Source organism: Megalopta genalis, chromosome 1, assembly GCF_051020955.1.
Source record: "Megalopta genalis isolate 19385.01 chromosome 1, iyMegGena1_principal, whole genome shotgun sequence".
Classification (NCBI taxonomy): Eukaryota; Metazoa; Arthropoda; class Insecta; order Hymenoptera; family Halictidae; genus Megalopta; species Megalopta genalis.
The window spans coordinates 42,299,384-42,324,965 of NC_135013.1; the positions used below are offsets into that span (position 1 = coordinate 42,299,384).

At 30.3% G+C, this 25,582-nt stretch overlaps 2 protein-coding genes across 17 annotated transcripts in view; one reads left to right on the forward strand and one right to left on the reverse strand.

Moving 5' to 3' along the window:
- The first annotated feature begins 1,036 nt into the window (after positions 1-1,036).
- Top2 (DNA topoisomerase 2) lies at positions 1,037-13,473 on the forward strand. 3 transcript variants are annotated; one of them, XM_076528164.1, is made up of 24 exons: positions 1,037-1,158; positions 2,238-2,564; positions 2,667-2,910; positions 2,982-3,368; positions 3,451-3,690; positions 3,774-3,879; positions 3,981-4,133; positions 4,219-4,388; positions 4,462-4,672; positions 4,756-5,344; positions 5,421-5,652; positions 5,721-5,920; positions 6,010-6,145; positions 6,228-6,527; positions 6,865-7,098; positions 7,168-7,353; positions 7,438-7,552; positions 7,633-7,785; positions 7,916-7,997; positions 8,076-8,155; positions 8,246-8,353; positions 9,081-9,260; positions 9,343-9,461; positions 10,880-13,473. In XM_076528164.1, exons 2-24 carry the CDS (start codon positions 2,266-2,268, stop codon positions 11,027-11,029), a joined length of 4,674 nt encoding a protein of 1,557 aa, XP_076384279.1. In that variant the 5' UTR covers positions 1,037-1,158; positions 2,238-2,265; the 3' UTR covers positions 11,030-13,473. The 3 variants fall into 3 exon arrangements, with proteins under 3 accessions (XP_076384279.1, XP_033327002.2, XP_076384272.1); XM_033471111.2 differs by having other exon boundaries at positions 1,042-1,300; XM_076528157.1 differs by lacking the exon at positions 1,037-1,158 and adding an exon at positions 1,711-1,748.
- A 5,782-nt stretch (positions 13,474-19,255) lies between these two features.
- The window catches only part of Tlk (Tousled-like kinase), a 101,927-nt gene continuing 95,600 nt past the window's right edge, over positions 19,256-25,582 (reverse strand). For all 14 annotated transcript variants that reach the window (XM_033475416.2, XM_076528177.1, XM_076528175.1 and 11 more), the window contains 8 exons: positions 25,374-25,577; positions 25,198-25,289; positions 24,869-25,016; positions 24,669-24,780; positions 24,413-24,551; positions 23,172-23,283; positions 22,969-23,076; positions 19,256-22,053 (listed from right to left, as the gene is read on the reverse strand). In XM_033475416.2, the coding sequence (XP_033331307.1) occupies positions 21,841-22,053; positions 22,969-23,076; positions 23,172-23,283; positions 24,413-24,551; positions 24,669-24,780; positions 24,869-25,016; positions 25,198-25,289; positions 25,374-25,577 (1,128 nt within the window). In that variant the 3' untranslated portion in view covers positions 19,256-21,840. The remainder of the gene's footprint in view (positions 22,054-22,968; positions 23,077-23,171; positions 23,284-24,412; positions 24,552-24,668; positions 24,781-24,868; positions 25,017-25,197; positions 25,290-25,373; positions 25,578-25,582) is intronic.

A 25,582-nucleotide genomic window follows, 5' to 3' on the forward strand; every position in this document is an offset into this window, starting at 1 on the left:
GTATCAACCGCCATAAATATAAATAAATTTTTATGCTACAGTACAAACTTGTATACGCATGCGCACTTGCTAAACGGGGTCCTGAGGCTATATTCATGTTGAATCAACTTCCAGAGATTCATGTACAGCAATTGCAAATGAGTTCTCAAAAAGAACGAGTTTCAATTCTGTAAGAATCTTAGGAAGATTTGTACAGATGCACACACAATATACATTCTTTCGCCTTAGTAAAAGTACTCCGTGTTTAAGGTCCATATTCGAGATAAAAAAGGTTTAGAATTTTTAAATATATTGTTTTTAAAAAGTGAACCAAAGCTACACGATACCATTAACAGTATCCATAGTGAAAATATTTAATATTTGTAATAGTATGACAAAGTATTCTATTTCATAAAGTATAAATATGACAATGTATTAAGACAACTAAGTTTATTTAAAATATTTTTCTTGAAATGTAGTGACATAATGTTCATAACAACTCACTATGTACACAATGTATACATTTAGAGCTACTGAAAAATTGCTCCTATATTTATTGAACTTTATTTGTTTCTTTGAGTATTCTTTCAGATAATACAGCCCTAATGAAAAAATGTTTTATTACCATCCAAATTTTCTAAATACATTTAGAACTTAAATATATGTATTCATGTTTAAATAATATATAATAAAAAAAAAATAGTTGGTTAGATTTTATATAATTTCGTTATTTACATTTTTAAAATCTATTATCTGTTATACGTATATTATTTTATAATTAATAAAATAGATTCCTTACATTACTTTAATAATGAATGCTTTTTTGACAGGCATATAAATAAATATATGTGCATTACTGGTCAAGTATAATAATTTTACAACCATACTCCAACTTAATCACGATAAGTAATGTTATATTTTTAAATCAAAAAGTAGCACTATAAATAATATTATTTAACCAATAGAAGATGTACATAAGTACTTTTAGTTTGTTTAGTTAATTTTCGGTTGTCTTTTGGAACGGTGTTCATATGTAGCACCAGTGACTTTAGGCGCTTGAAAATGGGTAGTTTGTATCACTACCGTATAGCAGCTTCAGTCGAAGAGTAGAACAAGAGAAACACTTTTTGTGTAGGATCAATTATTTAATTACCATTTGCCACTTAAGAAAACAAACCGGTGCGTGCAGTAATTAATTAATTTTAACCGTGTATTGATTGTGGTACGCCACTTGATAGTCTTAATCGAAATTGAGATACGATAACTGTGAAAGTTTCTGTTGCCGACGCTACTGAGCATTTTTATCGCTATTTTACTGAAGGTAGGCTATAAGAAGAAGATTATGGTTTAGTTTTTTGTTGAAATATTTTGTTTTTATTATTGTTATTAAGATAAATTTAGAATTTATAGGTAGATCTGTAATTTTCGAAAAGTAAATGTTTATACTAAATTGGCGTCTTCTTCCGTACTAGCCAATTACACAGAAGATGTTTTCCCGCCATATTAGCAAACTTTGTTTCTGGTACGAAACTCTTTTGGCAAGTTTTATTCTTAATTTCTGATATAAAGAGAAAAATATTCCATATATGCAAGACCTCTTAAGGCTCAAATTAATAGGTTATAGTTCTATTTCATATTTTTGAGAGATTTAAGTTTAAAGTTAGCATTCAAATTAATTGCAATGATGTAAAATAATACGTGCACAAATTGTCCTGCAATTGTGTAATTTTTCGAAATTAGAGATTTATGTGTTCATTTAGTAATACACAGTAAGTTGTAGTATTATATATTTGTTATGATTTCTTGTTTATAAACAAAAGTTTGAACGGAGTTATTACAAGTACTTCAATAGCTTGTTATAAAACTATTTACTGAAATGCTGTAGAGGGGGGGTTATTGAAATAAGTTGTTTTGACCTTAAACATTAACGCTAACATGAGGATTTTATAATTTGTAACTCATGCTGTAAAATATTAATAAAATATGTAACTATGAAAAATGTCTAGGAGTTTGTATATCAATTTGAAAACTCTACGTATACATTTTAAGAATTTTATAAAACTAAATTTTATTGTTTATAAAACTGTTATTAGCATCTATATGGTATGGTACTTTAATATACATAAAGGATTAATCGTCACCCAAAATGTAAATGCAACAATTTACTTTTATATTTTGTATCTCATTTTAATTATGTATACATGTATGTTTATATTACTTATATACTTTTATTGTTAATATACTTTTATTTGTTGTAGTTACGTAAACACTAACATCCGTATCAGAATGAGTACAACAGTAGAAAATGGAGGCGATAATGCTCCAAAGAAGAAAACGATTGAAGGCATATATCAAAAAAAGTCTCAGTTGGAGCATATTTTACTACGTCCTGATACTTATATTGGTTCTGTCGAACCAATAACAGAATTGATGTGGATTTATGACAAAGAGAAAGAATCAATGGTCCAGAGAGAAATAAAATATGTTCCTGGTCTCTATAAAATATTTGATGAGATTTTAGTAAATGCTGCTGATAATAAACAAAGAGATCCCAAAATGGATACAATTAAAATTGAGTTAGACCAGTACGTATTAAATACATAATTAATATATATTGTTTAATGTGTGGGGAATAAAAAGTGCACTATGTAATTCTAACATTGGTAATAAATATGTTTAATTTACAGAGAAAACAATCTCATATCCATATGGAATAATGGTAAGGGTATCCCAGTGGTAGTTCATAAAGAAGAAAACATGTATGTTCCTACAATGATATTTGGACATTTGTTAACATCATCTAACTATGATGATGAAGAAGAAAAAGTAACTGGAGGTAGAAACGGCTATGGTGCCAAATTGTGTAATATTTTCAGTCATCGTTTTACTGTAGAAACGGCATCGAAAGAATACAAAAGATGTTTAAAACAGGTCATTATTTTATAGATACTTTCAGTTTGCTTTATATTCGATATATGTATATAATATGCGTATATTTGTAGACATGGAGTAATAACATGGGATTTGCAAGTGAACCAAGAATTAAAGAATTTGCTGGAGAAGATTTTACAAAAGTTATATTTTCACCAGACTTAACAAAATTTAAAATGAATTCTCTAGATGATGACATAGTTGCTCTTATGTCTCGAAGAGCTTATGATATAGCTGCCTCTACTAGAGGTGTTAAGGTATTTCTCAATGGGACAAGAATAGCTGTAAAAAGTTTTAAAGATTATGTTGATTTGTATATTAAAGGCAAAGAAGATGATATTGGTAATCCTTTAAAAATTGTGTATGAAAATTGTAGTCCTCGTTGGGAAGTGGCTATTGCCTTATCTGACAAGGGTTTCCAGCAAATGTCCTTTGTAAACAGTATTGCAACTACTAAGGTATTTATTGAAAAGATAAACTAAAAGCTTTCATAACATTCTACAGAAAAATTATTTCTTATTGCTTTTTTCTATAAAATAGGGTGGGCGGCATGTAGATCATGTTACAGAATTGATAGTGAAACAGTTAACAGAGACATTAAAGAAGAAGAACAAGGCAGGAGTTGCAATCAAACCATTTCAAATAAAAAATCATTTATGGATTTTTATCAATTGTCTCATTAACAATCCTACATTTGATTCACAAACTAAGGAAAACATGACATCACAGCCTAAAAATTTTGGGTCAAAATGCACACTTAGTGATAAATTTATAACCGGGGTATATATTAACTACAATATTCCTGATACTGCATTCATAAATATTTGGATTAACTTATATGTATAATTCTCATTTCTATATAGGTAACAAAGATGGGTATTGTTGAAGCAGTTCTAACTTGGGCAAAATTTAAGGCTGATAGTCAACTTCAAAAATTAGGACCTAAATCAAAGCAAAGAAAATTACAAGGTAAATTCAATAGTATATAAATAAAATATTGTTAGATATAATATATAACAATTTTGCATAATTGGCATAGAAACAATAATTAATGTAATTTCACATTTCAGGAATACCAAAATTAGAAGATGCTAATGATGCTGGTACTGGTAGGTCGCTGGAGTGTACACTTATTTTAACTGAGGGAGATTCAGCTAAAACCATGGCTGTATCTGGGTTATCTGCCATAGGTAGAGACAGATATGGTATATTTCCACTAAGAGGTAAATACTAATAAAATGTAATAATATTGATAGTTATACCATACATTGGATTGTACATGTTGTAATTAGTAAAATTGATTTTCAGGTAAAATTTTAAATGTAAGAGAAGCTACACATAAGCAGATTTTGGAAAATGCGGAAATCAATAACTTAATAAAAATTCTCGGTCTTCAATATAAAAAGAAATATGAAACCCGAGATGATTTAAAAACATTACGTTATGGCAAGCTGATGATAATGACAGATCAGGATCAGGTTAATTATTAGTAAATTTAATTTTCTGTAAGTATGTTATAACACATAATAATTGTTATTTGTATGTGTATAGGATGGTTCCCATATCAAAGGCTTATTAATTAATTTTATTCATCACAATTGGCCGTCACTATTAAAGCTGAACTTTGTGGAAGAATTTATTACACCCATTGTAAAAGCGTCAAAAGGGAGTGAAGTATTAAGTTTCTTCTCATTACCAGAATTTCAAAAATGGAAGACAGAAACACATAATTTTCATACTTACAAAATCAAGTACTACAAAGGTTTTTAATTTTTCATATTTCGCAAATGTTTTTATCATGAATATTTATTTGAATAATACTACAGTCATTTGTTTTCCATATAGGTTTGGGTACTTCCACTGCTAAAGAAGCAAAGGAGTACTTTCAAAATATGTCTAGGCATAGAATTCTATTCAAATATAAGGGAGAACAAGATGATCAGAATATTATTATGGCTTTCAGTAAAAAATGTGCTGACCAGCGTAAGGACTGGTTAACGAATCATATGGATGAAACAAAGAGGAGAAAAGAAATTGGACTTGGAGAGCGTTATCTTTATGAAAAGGATACACGTGCTGTGACATATTCCGATTTTATTAATGTTGAATTGGTTTTATACAGTAACTACGATAATGTACGTTCTATACCTAATATGATCGATGGCTTTAAACCTGGACAAAGGAAAGTTTTGTATACATGTTTAAAACGTAATGATAAACGTGAAGTGAAAGTTGCTCAGTTAGCTGGCTCTGTAGCTGAACATTCAGCGTATCATCACGGTGAAATGTCACTCATGGCAACAATTATTAACCTTGCCCAAAATTTTGTGGGAAGTAATAATATTAACTTACTCCAGCCCATTGGTCAGTTTGGTACACGACTTACAGGAGGAAAAGATGCAGCGAGCCCACGTTATATTTTCACAATGCTTAGGTATATATGTTCTTCTTCTGAGACAGTTACAAGTTTAAGGAGACAGTTAATTTTTTACTTCGTCTTATAATTATAGTTCGTTGGCAAGATTTATATTTCACAAGCATGATGATGCTTTGCTGAAACATGAATATGATGATAATCAAAAAATTGAGCCTATTCACTATGTGCCAACTATACCGATGGTGTTGGTAAATGGAGCTGATGGTATCGGTACTGGTTGGATGACAAAGATACCTAACTATAATCCTAGAGAGATCATTGAAAATTTGTTTAGAATGATGGATGGTGGTGATCCAAAACCAATGGTGATATATACTTTTACTCTTATACTTTTACTTTTACTTGTTTTTTGATGTATTTTCATATTATCCAGATACCATATTACAAAAACTTTAAAGGAGTAATAGAAAGTTGTGGAGACTATAGATATGTCATTAATGGAGAAATTTCGGTAATTGGACCAGATAAAGTTGAAATTACTGAACTTCCAGTTGGTACTTGGACACAGGCATATAAAGAAACCGTTTTGGAACCAATGTTGCATGGAACTGATAAAATACCAGCTGTTATTTCGTAAATATTATTGACATTGCCACAAAGATTACAAAAGTAGATAAATTCAAAATATTTGTTTAATTATTACTTTTCAAATAATATTTTAGAGATTACAAGGAGTACAATACAGATACATCAGTACATTTTGTAGTTATCTTAAACCGTGACAAATTAGTGGAACTGGAAAAGGATGGTCTTCACAAAGCTTTCAAATTGCAGACAACGATGGCAATTACATCTATGGTAACTAACAAGAAATGGTATTTTTGATATACGATAAAAATCAAAATACTTTTAATTCTACAATATGTTAATTTCTATCCAGTGTGCATTTGACCATAATCAATGTCTCCAAAAGTATGATAGCGTTGTACAAATTCTTAAAACCTTTTATAATCTACGAATGGAGATGTACCATAAAAGAAAAGATTATTTAGAAGGTATCTTGGATGCGGAGGCGTCTAAACTTTCGAATCAAGCCCGATTTATTTTAGAAAAATGTGACGGTACTATTGTAATCGAAAATAAAAAGAAAAAAGATATGATAGCCGAGTTAGTTAAACGAAACTATCAGTCAGATCCAGTAATGGCTTGGAAACTATCACAAAATAGAGAAGAAGCATTGGTACGTATTATAAACATATTTATTTTGAGGAAGTATATTGTAATTTATGAAAATTCAATTGTTATGCCACGTTAGGAAAATCAAGTAAGTGGTAGAAGAAAGGGACTTTAATTGCAAAATTGTCTCTATAGTGGGACTCCGTTTATATGAACTCCATTTATATGAACAAAATTTTAGCAGTGCATAATCAGTGGTGGGAGACAAGTGGACTCCTATTATATGAACGATCTGATTATGTGATTCAACTTGTCTCCCTACAGATTCATATAAATCGAGTTCTATTCTTCTGTATTGAAATGTGTGCTTTTATACATAACTGAATGCAATGTGTTATTAGGAAGAGGTAGCTGAAAACATCGAAGATGAATCAGCCCCAACACCTACTGCTTTAGCAAGTGAAAATTTTGATTATCTACTTGGAATGACATTGTGGAGTTTGACAAAAGAAAGGAAAGATGATTTGTTGCGGCAGAGAGATGAAAAAATAGCAGAATTAAAGAGACTGCAAAGTCGAACGCCTGTATCTTTATGGAAAGAGGATTTAGAAAATTTGTTAAACGAATTGAACAAAGTAAGTACATTACTCAATCATTAAAAATTTTACAAATGAGTTTTACTTCTACATGTTACACTTTATTAGATTGAAGAGAAAGAGCGTAAAGAAGAACAGAAGTTGTCTAAAACCATTAAGAAACCACCAAACAAGTTCTATTCTCCAGATACCATCCGACGAGTAGTTCCTGTAATCGATACTGAATTAAAGAAAAAAATTGAAAAAGCTGACATTATGTCTAAAGACAAAAAGGAAGGAATTAAAAAACCAAAGGTAAATTTAATGAAGTATCTACAACATATGCAATTAAATTGTCTTTATCCTATGTTTTAATTCCTAAATTTAATATTATGTTAGATAAAGAAAGAATCTACAGAGGAGAAAGATGAATTTGATGCTATGATTGATGCAAATGCAAAATCATTGGATGACAGAGTGGGTAGTACAGAAAAGAAAGCAGGAGGCAAGAAAGGTGATTATACATGTTTGATTAAATGAAAGTAGATAGGTTTCGGGAAATTTATTAAATATTTTTATTTTCTTCATAATTAGCATTGAAACAAACAACATTACCTTTTAAAGCAAAAGTGAAAAAAGAAAAATCTGACAAAAAAAGAGATAAAGACTCTGATAGTAATGATGACATTGATTTTGGTAGTATTTCTCCTCCTCCAGAGCCTCGAAAAACATCCCGTAGAACTACAGGTATCGACTTTTATATTTATTCATAGAGTAAATGGAATGTGTATACATTTGTCATACTTTGGTGTCAGTGAAACAGTGCATATCTGTGTATGTAATTACTTATTTTTGTTGAACTTTCTGTATGTTATAGCTAAAAAGAACTATAATTTCGATGAAGAATTGTCATCTGACAGTGAACCTGGACACCTCAATGTTCCTTCAGATTCTGAACAGTGAGTAACATTCACAAGTGCATATATACATCCGTAAATATTAGATATTTTGATAATTTGTCGCTGTTTTTATTTCAGAAAAATGAAGCCTCCCGCGATTGTAGATAGTGATTCAGATGACAGTTTTAAAATAGATAGAAAAGCATTACCGTCACAACGTAAGTACAAACATCAATTCGAAGTGTATTAGCTATTGTACTACCTACGCATATATTTTTTAAGAACTATTTTTATTTTGTTTATAACAGCAAGCTCAGAGGAATTATTCGATTCTTTAATTGGTAATTCTTCTCGCGAAAAACAAAAAAATATTGCATCATCTAGTGAAGAATCAATGTTTTCATCACCACAGAAAGGTTAGATTCACTGTTCAACAAATTTTAACTTCTTTTGGATTTTGTAATATCCGATAACGTACAAATATTAACAAAAATAATATATTACGTGAAAGCTAAAAACGTTATAAAGGTCTAATTGGTCTTGAAAGATAAAGGAATGATTCCTGAATGTGTTAGTATCGACATTTATAATATTTTATGCTTCTAAGTAGTGCTAAACGACCGTCAAAGTTCAAAAATGCTAATATGTACTCATCTTCTCGACCTGTACAAATATGAAACCGCTTTGACACTTTTTATCCACAGTTTGTTCTTCAAAAATGTCTACAGAATCAAATAATCAGATTAGTAAATATGCAAATATATTACGTAGAAAATACGTCCTTCGGCAATTTTTTAAACTTGGACGGTCGTTTAACAGTACTTAGAAGCATAAAATATTATAAATGTCGATACTGACACATTCAAGAATCTCTTCTCTATCTTTCAAAACCAATTAGACCATCATAAAGTTTTTAGTTCTCATTTTTGTTCAAAATTAGACGTCGAATTTTTTGAAAACTAAGGGTGATACAACAATTTCGTTTCCGATTTGTATTTGGGAAGTAACACTTTACAAGGATCATCCATCGAATATTACAAAATCCAGAAGAAGTTAAAATCGTGTTAAACAGTGTTATATATTATCAATGTGCGATTTATTTGTATAATGTAATATATTTACGTTATATTATTCATATTTTAGCACTAAAGAAAAAGACTGAAAACGGAAGTGGGAAAGGTGTGAAAAGACAATTCAAAACAAAAATGGGTTCCTCTGAATCAGAATCAGAGGATGCTGCGGTTTCCAATAAACAACCAAAAATTGTATCAATTATATCTTCTAGTGAAGATTCATTTTCGACGTTCTCACCTCCTGCAAAAGGTAAGGATTCCGTTTAGATTATAATAACAATTATATTATTTCCTTATGTCGTTACTTGAAAATTTATGTATTTACATGTTAGCACCTGCCAAAAAGAAAACAGAAAATGGTGGAGGGAAAGGCGTGAAAAGGCAGTTAAAGAAAAAAATACTTGATTCAGATTCAGATTCAGAAGATTTTGCGTTCACCAGTAAACAAAATGTAAGTATTTCAATGAATGGATTAATTTAGTAGTTTTTATGACTTTAGATGTTCCTTGTTTGAAAATAATATGACTTATTGTATAAATTTTTTAATATATATATATATTTTTTTTTTTTTTAAATTGGAAGATAAAAGAACATGCGCAACGGTATAGTGTTCGCCTGTGCAGATGTTGGAGACTTTCTGATATATTTCGAGTACCGCTGAGAGTCTTGAGTCTTTTTTTCTCATAAATCATACTTTGACTTTTAACTCATTATTACACGAGATTGTCGCCGTATTACAGAAATATTTTTTAATGTTTTACCAACATTTTACGTGGGAGTACATATAAAAAAATTATGGCTGGCCTTCTTTATTTATTATATTTCAAATATGCATAGCAACATTACTGTAAAAATACTTATCGTTATAAACTTTAATAGGAGAAGGAGGATTGGTTCAAGTTCATACTAGATTCCTTATTTTTATTATATAATATAATATTTATAGAAAGATGTTAAAAGCCCGATATTTGTTCACTGTTACTTATATTCAATTAGCTCAACAACCTAGATTGTGAGAGGAGCTTAAAAAAAATAGTTTTTCAGGACAGAGGTCTTTTCAACTATGTTTCCTTTCATTACTAAAAATAAAACATGCGAAGACTAAATTTATTTTTGCATATGTGTTGACTTAAAATATTTTTGAAATATTTATACAATATTTTTTAAGACATGTGAGAACATCATGTAGTAGGAAATTGAAAGTAGTGTGATTTATCAAGAAAAAAAACATTATCTCTGCAGGGTTCAGACCATGTTTTGACATGCTTCCAACGTCTTCACAGTCTGACACTGTACTGCTGCGTCAATCAGTGATGTTAGAAGCGTTACAACGATTTAGTATATAGCATATATACAACAATTTTTGTTTCATTTTGAATTTCATTTTTCTGTTCATACATTACTTCTCTAAATATAGAAACCTTCAAAATTACATAATATACGTATTAAATGACAAAATATACAAGCATAACTTACAATTAATGTCTTGTGATAAAATATCGAAAATTGGTGATGTATCTGGCTAGATAAAATATTCCTGAGTTATTTTATAACTTTCCATTAAGCAAGAAGAAGAAATAGAGTTTTTTTATGAATGTGGTATAAAGAAAAATCGATTTGGTTTAGGGCACATTTAATCAGCTTATGGAGCTGTACTCTTGAAGCTCGGTTAGAACTGATAAATTTAAATATAAATCGTTATACGTATTTTAGAAAGTTCTATTAAAAGATGAATGTAACGAATGTTTCTTCATTAAAAAGAAGATGCATCTTTTTCTATTGCCTAGAGCAGTTGAGTTACTTAGGAGAGCCAGTTAGATTGTATTAACTTTGTATAATTATCTTCATAATCCTCATCCAATGGTGCAGGTAAAAAAGAAGAAGAAGAAAACAGATGCACCACAAGACAGTAGTGCCACAGAAACGTCACCACATCCACCAGCAAGATCCGGAGGAGGCCGTGTTCGTAAACTTATTTCATATGCTGTAAAATCAGACGATGATGATGATTCCAATTGAACAACTTCATTCAAGCAAATGTTCAGTTGAAACATTATTCAAATTGTTATTAACAAACTTTGTGATCGTATTTGATATAAATTTTAAGAAAATTTTGCCTTGGTTCTTATCAGGGCATTAGTAATTTTATATAACACTGTACATATATGCACTAGAAATTAACTTTCATTATTGTAATGATTAAGTGTAAGGTAAACGTTTCATTTCGTGTACATGCAATAAGTGTTTTCAGAACACATAAAACTAATTATATTTGGATCGAAGAAAGAATTGATGTAATCAATAAAAATGTTTTACGAATGACTATCATTCGTAAATTGGTCCATAAACATCCATGACGTCTCGTATAATGTGGTGATGGCAATAGAAAATTATTTATGTATTTTAATTGAACAGAAAATTTATTTAGAATTATAATATTGTAAGATTCATTCGACACTGTTATGTTTCTGTAATTAAATCAAAACCAACTTAACTTCATGTAGTTCTGATAATCTTTCTATCATATTTGAACTTGCCATTTATTTTCCATATCGAGATAAGAAGAGAATACAACACTTCTAAAAATGAATAACAAGAAACTTTAAAATCGATCTGTTCTTCGGTGTAACTATAATCATGATACAGTTATCATTTTTTAATTAATAGTATTAATTGATACAAGATGTATTCTGGCAAATATTAGATGTTCTATGTAGATCTAGTAACTATGCGTAGAAATTTGTCTGTACAATTTTTTATTTATCTCTAGTTTTTTATCTTTGTAATTTTGTAGATGTAATGATAACAAACTATGTGGTTTCGTCAGGAATTGAATACTACGCGATATTAAACTGCATTGTGTATATTTTTTTACATATTCAATGACAACTTTAGTTCACCAGATAAGTTCGAATTATCTTTTTTATCAACATGGTAAACCAATAATTTTGACTACCTTGAATATTTCCGATATTTTTAAGGATATAGAGAAACTTATAAAAGTTGTATGGTAATAATCTAAAAATTGCAGATTGCATTGATAAGAATCACTAAGAGCATTTTCTATAATGTAAACTTCTGTATTTTACTCTGACGCCATTATTAAAAGCGTCTAACCAGTCATAGTTTTTGTAGGAACAGAAAAGTATAAATATGGTATTTAAAAAAATGAAGATGACCTTGAAATCTTCCAAACATACCATACAACTTTTACATAAAAAAACTTCTGGATATCTTTAAAAATAATGGAGATATTCAAGGTGGTCAATGTTATTGGTCCAACTTGTATTATAACTAAACATAATTATTATTTTTTATGTGTACGTTTTATTAGATATTTATATTGTACCTTGGATACGCAGGGTACTTACTCGTAACTTGTGAAAACAACTGTATCAATTACCAAGGTTACCTAGTTCGTTTGATATTAAAATGCAATAAAGAATGAAAAAAATAATACTGCAACACATTTAGAACAGTCGATATTTTCTTATCACTAAATATTGTAATGTGATTTTTTAACCTGTTTCTAAGATTTTATCTAAAGCATATCAATTTTATATAAACCTATCTCTTTGTACATAAATTCTCTTTTTAATGCACTGATGTTTATATGTGCAAAATCACGAGAACATAATTGATAATAGTTAATGGACAAGATCTAGTGAATTTGTACTTTTTGCGAGAACTTTCTTATACTTCGGAACTACCCCCCGCCATAATAACTGTTTTATTCATTTTTTTAAAATAAGTATCACACATCAGTTTACTTTAAATAAGAAACTTGAGCATAAGGCGAATCTATGTATCCTTGAATAATTTAACGAGTCCACCAATTGGATATAAAACTTCACTGAATTTGAAATTTACAATTACATATACATTGAAATATGTCGTAATCTGCATAAGAACAGGCGAAGCAAAAGGACGTTTAGTTATGACTTTTCTCGTTTTGGAATAGTGAAAAGAATATTCTCATGTAACAGGTTTAAAAAATCAAGTTTTATTCCTTTGCATGAAGAAATTTTCAGATTCGTAACAAGATACCATTTAAAGTAATGCGATAGAGTTCGAAACACTAATTTAAACACTATTTCCTGAAACCGCATTTTCTAAACCTCCGTCACGGATAACTTAAAAACTAATTGACCGATCAAACTGAACAAAGTTCAGCGTATTCGTTATTAGTACATTCGTTATTACTACATACTATAAAAATGATATTAATATAACATTTTTCTTAACAATATAAAGTCAATTTTTCATGCTTCTTTTTGTAAGTTGGTTAAACCTCAGCGTAAACGATCTAAGTGTAAGAAATGTATTAATTTTTTACATTCACATGACTATGATGGGATCTATATATCTCACGAACAAGGATTTACACGTTAAACAAATTAACGTGATTGTACGCTGTCCAATAAAATAAACGAAGACAACATTAAACAAATGTTCAAGAAGAATTTGAAAAAAATCACTTATAATACAGCTTTTACACGAGTATCCTTCCTTTAAAGTACAGATCCTCAAAGTTGACCACATTTATAAATTATACAAATTATTTTACGTAAATATATACCTATATATACGTAAATTGAATTTTATATTTACAATTGTTAAACTTAAGTAATTCGATTGATTGAATTAAAGTGCAACTCCTAAAAGTTAGAAATCCGCGAATATTACAAAAATTTTAAGTTTCAGTCATTCTTAACGAAATGATTCGTAGATATTTTTCAAGATGAAATTCGGGATAATAAATATATTTAACAATTAGCCGAATACTATTATAACCAGAGTTTTAGATATACTTATTTCTTTAAATTATCAATAAATGGTCATTAAAAATGGTACGTTTTGTTAATGTCTCTATTTAATTACTACATTGTATACCAAATTTACACAGGGTGGTCAGTAACTGATGACACAGTCGGAAGGGGGGACATTCTACACAGAAAAATAAGACAGAAGAAAAGAACAATATGAGTTGAAAGATGCGTCAAGTTCGCATGGCTTGTACAATCACGTTCGTATGCCGAGAAGTAGAATTGGTGTGTCATGGCCAGACCCGCCCGTTGATTCCTATTCAATAGTATTATTTTTTCAACCTAATTTTTCTCGAAAATAGAGTCTTAAATGAAAAAATATTATTCTACATTTTGTCTTATTTTTAAATATGTATGAAATACGTATAAATCGAAAAGCACCTTTTAAAATTTGAATTTGTAATTATTGTTTAAGTTCAATCACTTTTGCACAACTTTTGCTAACTTTTCCGGTAATAATTGTAAAATTAATTCAATAAAAATAGGTATATACAAAAAAATATTTGAAAATATCAAGAATGTTGCTTCATTATAGGTTCATATAAATTTATTATTTTTCGCTTATATTTTAAAACATGTAATGTATTCATAAAATAGTAAAACTTAAATCAAACATTGAAATCGCTTTCCTAATATCAAAATAAACATTTAAACTTTCATACTACTATAAAAACATGGAATATTATAAAGATAGCATAAATAATGAATACAATACATATTTAGAATATTATAAACACATAGGTTTTATGAAGTTCATAATTACCACTTTTACAATTAGTTTGGTTTCAAAAGCGTAGATAATAAAAAAATACTTATGTTTCAACAAAATACTGTCCCAGTAGCTTACGAATAAACAAACTCTATAATATTTTTTTTATATTTATTCTATTGTAGGTACATAAAACGTGGGAACATAAAATACTGAAAATAAAATATTTACTTACCTAGCCAACTTTTCAATAAGTGCTGGTAACTCTCACATAACGTGCAATTACCACGTATGAAATCAGTAAATAGTAACATGGCAGTGTCTTATCTCTACAATATATTTTTTATTAACGATTAACTTATCTCTATATATATAGCAATCAGTTGTGGCCTCCTCAATTGTGTAGGTGACCATTATTCAATTATGATATTTTCGTAAAGTTCTTTACAACTTCGAACAACACTAATATATTTTTTCAACTGATTAAAATGCGTTTGCAGCGAACACGAGAAATCAAAAACTATACCGAAATATGCGACATTTTAAGAATGAATTAAATTAAATAATGTAATATATTGTTTACAAAGTTATTATGTGCACGATTTATATGACTTTATAACACCCATATAATTCGTGTTCTCATTGGTTTGAAATTGTTGCATGAATCTGAATGCATTAGTAAAATAAAACTATATATTCCTATCACATTTGTGTATAAAATACTTAGATTTATTAAATAAAACGTTATAAAGTCTCAAACTTATAAAGTAAGTGTAAGTATTACCGTGCCAGAAGTACATAGTTCTTAACCCTCTAATTACATTTAAAGGTCAATTTAACCCAGTGTAATAAATTTTTATCTAATTACGCATTTTTTGGGAATTAAATAAAATAAATAACTGTTATACTAGAGACAACAAAAACGCAACTAATAGGTCTACGAAAACTATCTGAAAAAAATATGCTAACGTAAAAACAATAATATTTCTCTTTATTCTCGCCTTATGTTATCATGAAGAATCATCCCTGTTTTCACTCACCTGTTGCAGAACACGTGGTTAAATCGGGAACACGCTATTGGCAAGCTACCAGTTCTAAGTAATGAGGATGAAAAGCAATAATAATACAGAATGTTGTAGCAATAGTCATAAAGGGTTTTGAGATTAATATTTTGAACGATCACACAAAACAGATCAAATTATTCGAAAAGAATTTTAAAAAATCTAAAAATCAAATTTTATTTAAATGTTTGTTATGGCATATACTTGTTTAATATAAGAAACATTAAATCCTTCCTTTGTTTTAAGCGATATGTTTATAGAAACTTTTCTGTATAATTTTTAAAAAGCACTCTGTCATCGATCTAAAATGTGTTTTCGAAGCATTTAGAATTTAGAACAATGCATTGGGCAGTGTTATCAGCAATATCGATTTTTATTGATTTATTAATTTAAAATAGTATCAAAAACATTCAATCTGTTTGTAATGGACAATTATTTTTAGTAATGCAGAATACACATGTCTTAGCACCTTTATGATTAAAATGATTTTCAATGTTATCCAATTATAGTTGTCTATTATATTGCTTGCAACTTGCAACATCATAATCGAATTACAGTAAATTCTCCCTAAAAGGCCCGTAGCTCGGAATTAAAAACGGTAATCGGCGGACACTCAGACACAATTCTTCGAGCCTCGCGGTTCGTTGTATAGTTTGCCGACACCTCGTGAGAGAGAAAGAGAGAACGAAACTCGGGGTAGTCGACAAAACAGGCAGCGGCCAGTATGCCGGTGTACATTAATATAAATATACATAATAATGCTAGAATAACTTAACTTTTTTATTTCTAATTTTTTAAACATGAAATTTTTTTTAATATGTTGGCCAGATTCTTTCAATTAAAATGAGACCAAACGCGGCATGCTTTAGACAATGTTTATTCATTATACGTAGCAAGTAACTTATTTTATTTCATTGTACAAATTGTAATTATAACAAAAAAGCATTAGAAAGAAGATATCAGTGGAGTTATGCTATTCGGGCCTAAATTCGACGGAAATTCCGAGGCGATATGCTACGATTCGACGGAAATTCCGAGGCGATATGCTACGATTCGACGGCAATTCGAAGGCCCCATGCCTCGATTCGACGGAGAACTTGACCATCAATAGTCGTTGCGATTGGTACCTTATAGCTCCGCGGTTTTACTTACCTGACTCACACCCAAACAGATCATTTTGTGTTATCTTCGGGGAATTCGAGTCAAAGGAGCCGCGTCGCGTGCTGCATCGCACGCTTGATCGACTCCGTCGAACCTTAGCATCGACGTAGCAATAAATCACGAAGTCTTAGGACTAACACAGGGAAATTCACAGCAATTCAAAATTTGGCATTCTAGAGAGAATTTACTGTAACTTATTTCTGAAGACTAACAAAAATGAGATTACAGTGAAGCAGGCAGGAGAGAATAAAGTACAGAGAACTGCGAAGCTACCAGATCAGTGCGATTCATGTTCAATGTGAAGCGAAAAGAAACAGACAACATAATGCTGCAACGGGCAACATCTTCAGTATGTCCGAAAATGTACTTACAAGTACCTGAGAAGTTCATGTTGGCTGAAAACATTGCAACTAAATATCATTTATTAGCTCCAAATTATTTTAAAAACAGGATTAGAAAATGGTGTCGGTTCTTTTTATTAACAGAGATAGGCAAGAAAATGGAGAATTTAAACATACACCTGCTACGATGATTTTTATCTTTCTGATCCCATACAGGACATCTTTCGTAAATTACACCAATTAACATGTCACAAAGACTGCGTGTTGCGATGATTCGATGTTTTAATGATCGACAATCGACAAATGAACAACGACAATGATTGCCGCGGTCAATCAAAATTTTCTCGACGGCGTTTATTTCCGATATCAGAAACATTTTTTTATATAATTTTCGATGTAATAAGTATCACTATAAACACTCGCAGTTGATTACATTGTTTTGATTTTTTCGCGACGCTTACCTCGCCGCTATTCTCATTCCTCACCGTTTCATTATACTTGTACCCTAGGTCCTAATAATAAGTCTTAGGGTCTAAGACAATGTGGAAGTGTTGAGTCATGGTTTCTACGGGTTACTATGGGTTACACTGCAACTGTAACCGTTACAGTAACCTTTCTTAGCAAAACCTGGGTTACAATTCGGACTAGACAGTGGCTGTGGTCGTTGTCGTTGCCCAAGAAAAAGGCTCGGGATGAGGACAGTGCCCTCTGCATTTTACCGTGTACGCATGTACATATGACAGAGCGCTCACAATCAGCTGACCGAGGTTTGAAAGTGCGCGCCACAGAAATAGTACCTTCACTTTTCTAGATACCGTTATTGTTTTGAAAGCGTAGCTTCTGCTTATAAAGTGGTAAGGGATCATTGAGTTGTATTTGCGTGAGGAATATGCATGTTTCGAATGGTTCTATATTTTTATGACATCCTGTATATTTTTTCCTTTTTACTATATACAGGTTATTCCACAGTATTTGTTATATTTTTAAATTACACACTAGAATGATGAAAAAAGATCCGAAACATATATATCCGATGAGATTTGATTTCATAAATACAAGCTATTATTAATGATACGAAAGTAGTGCTAAAAACGCCTACAGAAGAATAACAACGTAATTGCGGGCTACATTTCGTGACCTGATCTTTGACACCTATGTTTTTATTATTGTTTTATCATACAACATAAAAAATACACTTTTTTTATGGAGACAACGCCGGAAACAACCAATTGCAGAACTTACCTTTCCTGTCAAAGTATTTTAATTCTAACTAATGTTTTATGTCAGTTTCCATTGATTTTGCATTTCGTATAATAAAACATTGGGTTCTCATAAATTCTAATAAGAAAAGTCTGAACTTTCAAACAAGATAGAATTAAATTCATGAATGAGCAAGAAAGGATACGTCTTGAAAACTTTACTATAGACAACAGTTATTTTCGAATAGTTTTTATTGTGCGGTTTGAGTGTACTTTTGTACGTATGTATGCATGGATAATGAAATAGTTTTAGGACAATAGGTTAACACTAGGATAAATAGGCCATGAAATGTACCCCGCTGTTAGTTTATCCTATTAGCAATGGTTATGGGTACTTCTTCCGCGATACAAACGACAGCTTTCAACTAAAAAATTAAGTCTCACCGACAATATTTATGTATGAATTTTCTCCATCTGTTTAGTCTGTAAAATCGAGCCCTCAAAAGTGGTCGACATATTATGAAACAGCTTTATACATATATACATAGATATATATTTACTATATAACATATATATGTATGTTATATATTTCTTTATAAATGTTTATAAAACACATTTCTTCATCTCACATTTATATAATACATAATAAATAAAACACATTTTGTATTTATAAAAATTATTTCTGAAGACTAGAGAAGCATTTTCATTAATAAAGTTTATTTTATAACTTGCAGCCCAAATTTCAAGCAACAAAGTAAAAACAATTTTTCGTTGTTTACGCGAGGAGTACTTTTCTTGGCCATCAGAATAGTCAAATGTAATTCGAGAAAGATGACATTTATAAATTGTACCTTTTTACATCTACGTTTTTACTTTGAAATTGTTCTTTAAAAAAAAATACATATATACATATAATATTGTAGGGAAAATATACAACGTTATGCGTGATTTATATTTAATTAATAAGTTTACTAACTTTAAATTATACACAAATACGTAAATTTATTGCTATAACGTTTCATACACCATCCTCGACGCAATTCCTGATGTTTATGAGGAAGATCGTGACTATGCTGATACGCAGGGGCAATAAAAAAAATGTATTGTTTGTTCAAAATGTAACTCCCTAATTCTTCGAATGACTTTTCTCTGTCGACATGCATAATAATATTCCGAACTCTATCGCGCACAATTATAAGTACACGCAGAGGCTGAAAATATTATTATGTAATACTTTTGGCTCATATAAGAAAACCCAAACCCTTTAAAAATTGGACAATTATCAGGATCTCTGTGCAATGAATCCTCTGTGAATTAAAAATTTGTTTCCGATGCATGCACTTGATAGTTTTATTAACGATACGTTTTCAAGGGATTTTCATTATACACAAATGCAAAATTGTTTGTATCGCAAAACATATAAATACTACTTGATGTAGTTTCATTATTTCTTTTATTGTTACAAATAACCTCAGATGAGATTTTATGGAATAAATGCTTGTTAAATGATTTTTCCATTGTTTTAACTTTTCTTTCCTTGTTGAATGATTTAATTTTCTAACGTGTTGACCCTCGTCATCTAAAAACGATACTTTTTTATCTAAAAGAAGTGGCTTTCGTAAAATTTACTAACCAAGGTATACTTACTTTTTTCATCCAAAAGTAGTATGGATAACAGTCACTTTCAACTACGACAAAATAGACGTAAATATCATAAATAAATTTTAATGGTTATTATAAAACAAACCTTTTACGCAAACTAAAATCAATAAGATCTTTGCTCAGTTGCAATGAATGCTTAAGTGTACAAAAAAGCAATTAATAAATAAATGTTTATATTAAAATGAAATGAACAAACTAGAGCTCTGACTAGCATATCTCTCAATTTAGTTTACAAAAAGCACTTCCTCATAGAGGGGTCAAAAAGTATACGTTTTCTCGAGACGCGGATTAATTTAAAAAATAAGAGAAATAGGAGAGGGAAGCAGGAACGGTTGGCTTTTAGAATAGAAGCGATGTATCTAGTAGTAGACTCTGTTCAGACTTGTAATGTATTCTCCTCCGATCATACTTTGCCAATCACGTTGGTACTGAATTCATCAATACCGTGCCCACATTGTACCAACAACTTACAACATTTTAACAACTCTCTATTACTCCCAAAAGCTGCAGTTTGTCGACAGACGCGACTATAATACAAAGCAAGGGCACTTGATAAAATAACTTAGTCTTCTATTCCATAATTATCTATATATAACGTACATATATAACACAAATTATGAATAAAGAAATAATAATCAGGTCGGTACAGTATTATGACTTTTACCTTAAAATTTTGTAAACGCCTGATTATACAAATTGATATATATCACGAAAATGTAAGATCATAATCAATGCGCCGAAGTCCACTCTCGAAAAAGAAAAAAAAAGGAGCCACTCTATCAGGAAATTCTGGAGTAAAGATGTACACGTGCACAGGGCATATAATAAGCAGTGGACTACGATTCTATAAGTTTCTTTTTCATTTGGGAGCATCGTGATTCTTTTACGTTCTTTACATTCAAACCTTAGATCAATCAATCCAGTATAGATAAAGCCCACTCGTTTCAGAATAGGAACAACCAACCAAATCTCCTCGTGTATGTTAATCGTTATTAGTCATGATATAAGTAATAATGTTAATATTTGAATAAAGTAACATGATGTGCAGTCAAATATTCATGGAATACTTGGCTACACGGAGGTCATGCGAGGATCCACCACAGTTATCTTTCCACTGTCAATGCTGTCCTGTTCTTTACACCATATATATATATTATATCGAATTTATTAGTATATATATATAGTATAAATATATACACGCACGCTAGTTTTAACAATCTTTCGTCACATTCATTCATTCATACGTAACTTCAGAAGAGAGGAACGTCTCCGCGAAAGCAAAGTCCCTCTAACTGCTTTGACGCGCTTTGCTTCGGATATTTAATCTTCCGTTGCTCTCTTTGTTCACCGAGTAATTCACTTCCAATGATTCCTGTTGCCGTACTCCTTTGTTTCCTTTTCTTCTTAATTTGAACTTCACTTCAATTCACAATGACTTATCACATGTTTTTCTGTTTCTCTTATTTCTTTTTAAACACTATTATCAAGTCAGCTCACTGTTTGATACAAGGAACGATAATACAATTGAATATTTACGAACACAACATTTTTTTGTCATGCTGAATAATGTAGCTTGTCTTGTAGAAAGACGCAAGCTCCTGGACTTGCGGCGACCAGTCTCGCATCTCTCGCAATATTTTATATAGTCGGCCTGTAAGTATAGTTGTAGAAGTGGTGGAGGTGGTGGTGATAGTGGTAGTGGAGTGGTAGTGGTAATCGTGGTATTGGTGATGGTGATACTATCCGGGTTTTTAGTATTTACAGTTCATTATAGCAGTTGCTATTTTCCTAAGATGAGATGGTGTGCAATTCAGTGTTCAAGATTTGGCATGTATTAGCATATCAAAGATTTTGTCTTTAGTTCCTTTCCACTACGAACTGCTTGACGCGTTCATACCACTAAACATGCCAATGCTAAATGAGGTTTGTTGCTGTTGTTGAATCTGTTGTTGTTGTTGTTGCTGCTGATTATTCGCTTGACGGCCATGCTTTGGCACTGGAGGTTGAAGATATTCGTGTTTAGCTAATGTCAATACATCTATACGTTCTTCTTTCCTATACGCTAGGCAACTTCTTATGAAACTCTGAAATATTTCAACATATTAAGATTTTTACTAACACTTAACTAACGCTTATCTAATAAGGGAATATAATTAATGTAGACAACTGATTTTTAGGATATTTATATGAGAGATAGTTCTTGGAAAACTATTTGATACATATTTTCTTTAGTAACTATTATTCAAGTTAAAGATATGAGAACATCCTTCGAAGATATCATGAACAATAATAGTGCGTTGTTAAAAGTTGATTTTTTAATAACTAAAGACGACACCGCAAATATTAGTATGATGGGCTATTAATCACTGAACAGGCCATGATGTGACCAATAACATCAACTTTTCATAAATTTCAAATAATTATAAATTGTTATCAGAATGTTTGTGATATTGATTGCGTTAATTTTCATATTTGTAATTAAATAGACCAATACTGTCTCATTTTATATCTAAATAAACAATTGTTTCAAAAAGTTGTTTGCATGATCGGATTTATGATAAAAGACCACACATCCTAAAACAAAAGTTTTTCGTTTTATATCCTTTACTTTCTGAAATATTCAAGAAAATGTTCTTCTTATCCGTAATTTTGAAAAATGTCTTCACCCTCTTAACATACACAATGGCCGATAAAAAGAAATGCGTCAAATATTTCTTTAAGAAGTATCCCTTATTTAAATTTGATCAAGATCTATGTGTCTAGATTCGATATATTCCCTTGCAAGTCCAGTTAACACTCGTACGGCGTAGTTCGTTTCCGTTTGGACATAGATTCATTGAGGACTATAAAAAAATTAACGTGTCTCAAAGGAGTACCTTTAAAAGTATATTGAAAAAAAGATTGATAAATAAAAATATATATGATCCTAAGCATACTCAGTTATATTTTTGTCAAAGAGATTCGCCGTTCGAGTGTCAAAACATTATTCAAATATATACCTTTGCTTCGTTGCTAACCGTTGGTTTATTTGCAAATTGAACTTCCGTAGCTTTCAAAATTGTGTTTTCTTCTAAAATTGTAGCTTGAGATTGATTATGTCCAAAAGGCTGAAAGAATATTATGCTTAGAACTCAAAATTCATTCAGTTAATATATTTATAAGCGAACAAAATGAATTGAAATACGTTACTAATCAAGCATACCTTTTTACCATATAGACATTGGTAGAATATAACACCCACACTCCATACATCAACTTTCGACGATATTTTTGGAGGATTTTTACCTATGACGAAACACTCTGGTGGAAGGTACCTAAAAAGTAACATAAGACAATTATATTTTGATACTATTGCGTCTTATTAATACATCCAAATGTATATAAAGATAACATTCATTTTAAAATTGTAATTCACATTTCTATCATGTTTAGGTTGGTAGAAAATTTTCCTATTGCCGACATTTGTTACATCTATAATTGATTCGGTTTCATTAAGGTGGTTTTAATTATTAGCAAATATTATCCATGTATTTAATTTTTATATTATGTGGACATTATTTTTGTATGGAGAGCTAAGAAATCATAAAATGATCCACAATTGATTAATTATTACTTATTCAATTATCTTAAACTATTAACGTTAACAAAATCCATCGCTGTAAAACTGTAGTAAACAAAAGTTTTTAGTACGAAAATATGAATCATCTGAACAAAATAAATGTATACTTGTCACAAAACATATATTTAGACAAAATTTTCCAAGAACAAAGCAATTTATGTAATAAAATAAAAATTAGAAAATATTAACAATTCTTTTTCAATGTTCTTGCAGGTCTGAACCGAATTTAATACCAAATAATTTTTAAATCTGAATAAATAACTGTATAATATAACCACCTGTATAAAGAATATTAAGCAACAGGTGGAAGAAAATTTCAGGAATCATTCATCACGTCAAAATGAAAATCAAAAATACAAAAATTACTGTAGAGATTCACGATTTTGGCTTTATTTTCCAGTTATTAACAATTAAAGTTAACCAATAACGACACTTGAATCAACTTTATGTTTCTTGCAGCGTTCTCGCATTGATCTTAATTTGACATACGCACGCCATTATTAGTGAATCAAAAACAGTTTTAATCGCTAACAATTTAAAACAAAGCCAACATTTTTTTAACTTTCTTCTTAAATTGACTTGTAGAATCACACCTTCAAAGATTTCACGCACTTGACACCTTATAAATGACGCGGTAATCAACGTAGTACATATATTATAATGTGTCTCTTTATATTCTCTCCATAAACTTTCTTCATCATGATCCACAGAAAAGGCATTTTGTCATACACGAACGTTAAACGATGGCCTACCGGTAGATCGTGTCAGCAAACCACTGGACCTCTTGTTAAGTTTATTCAAATGATGCCTAAATATACACATACCAGTAGGTACCAGCACCTTGAGACGTTAAATCCATTCCATGGTCTGGATTGTAGTTTTCTTCGTCCATTACTTTACTTAATCCAAAGTCTGTAATTTTTATCTCTCCACAAACATTGCCTTCAGTTAATAATATATTACCTGTAAAATTAGCAATAACAAAATTTATTAAAATTAAGAACCACAGATAAAAAAAAGCTAAATTTTTATTTCCCTATTAAAAATAAATATAGTTTTTAACAATAAAAAGAATTTTACCTGGTTTTAAATCGTAATGTATGACTGGGGGCTTTATTTCATTGAGGTATTTTAATGCAGACACAACTTGCATAACTATAGATCTTGCTTCTCTTTCAGGTATAGTTTTATGCTGAGGTAGAAAATACTTCATAAGGAAATGTCGCAATACACTAAGGAGTGATGTCTAAATGATAATGATGGTACGCTAATATACGCACCTGCTTGAGGTAAAAATCTAAATCATGGCCATCACAATATTCCAAGACAGTACAAAAGGAATTGGCATCAATTTCAAACACATCATACAACTTCACAACGCGAGGATGATCAAGAGCTTTATGAATATTGTATTCTCGTAACGCATGTCTGTATAAAAAATTTCCACGTTAATTTAACAGAGCCCGATTTGTTGTATTCAAAAATTGTGTATAGGAAGTGCAATTTAAATAACTATTCGATAAAAACAGTAATATAATACTTTCGTAATCGCTAAATCTATCAATTTTAATTGACTTGATTTACAGTTAACAGTTATTATACCACTTACTTAATATAATTAGCTTTCTTGTCCTCTTTCCAGTCTTTATTCAGTTGATGCACTTTACACGCAACGTACCGTTGCTCCTTTAAGTCAAATGCCTATAAAAGGAATTGTATAAAAATTAATTAAATCATTATATCTATAGTTATGACAACTTGCTTTAAATAATATCATTTTTGTACCTTATGCACTTCACTGAAGCCACCTTTCCCTAATAACATTAATAGAAGGTAACGTTCGTTCAACACAGGATGTGCGTTGAATCTCGATTGGTCCTCGTTATGAATACGTTTCAACTCTCTGATGTGTAAGTTTCTTTCTCTCTCGAGTTTTTCCATTTCTAGTTGCAGATCTGCATCTTCTTTTTTCAACGCGCTTTGTCTTAACTAAA

What these genes read in the sequence shown, in the direction of transcription:
- Top2 (XM_076528157.1), top strand. Translation starts at nt 1,726, where the DNA reads ATGTGTTCATTTAGTAATACACA. An exon ending in TGGTATATTTCCACTAAGAG is followed by an intron (nt 4,134 to 4,218) that starts GTAAATACTAAT and finishes ATTGATTTTCAG; the next exon opens with GTAAAATTTTAAATGTAAGA. An exon ending in TAATGACAGATCAGGATCAG is followed by an intron (nt 4,389 to 4,461) that starts GTTAATTATTAG and finishes GTATGTGTATAG; the next exon opens with GATGGTTCCCATATCAAAGG.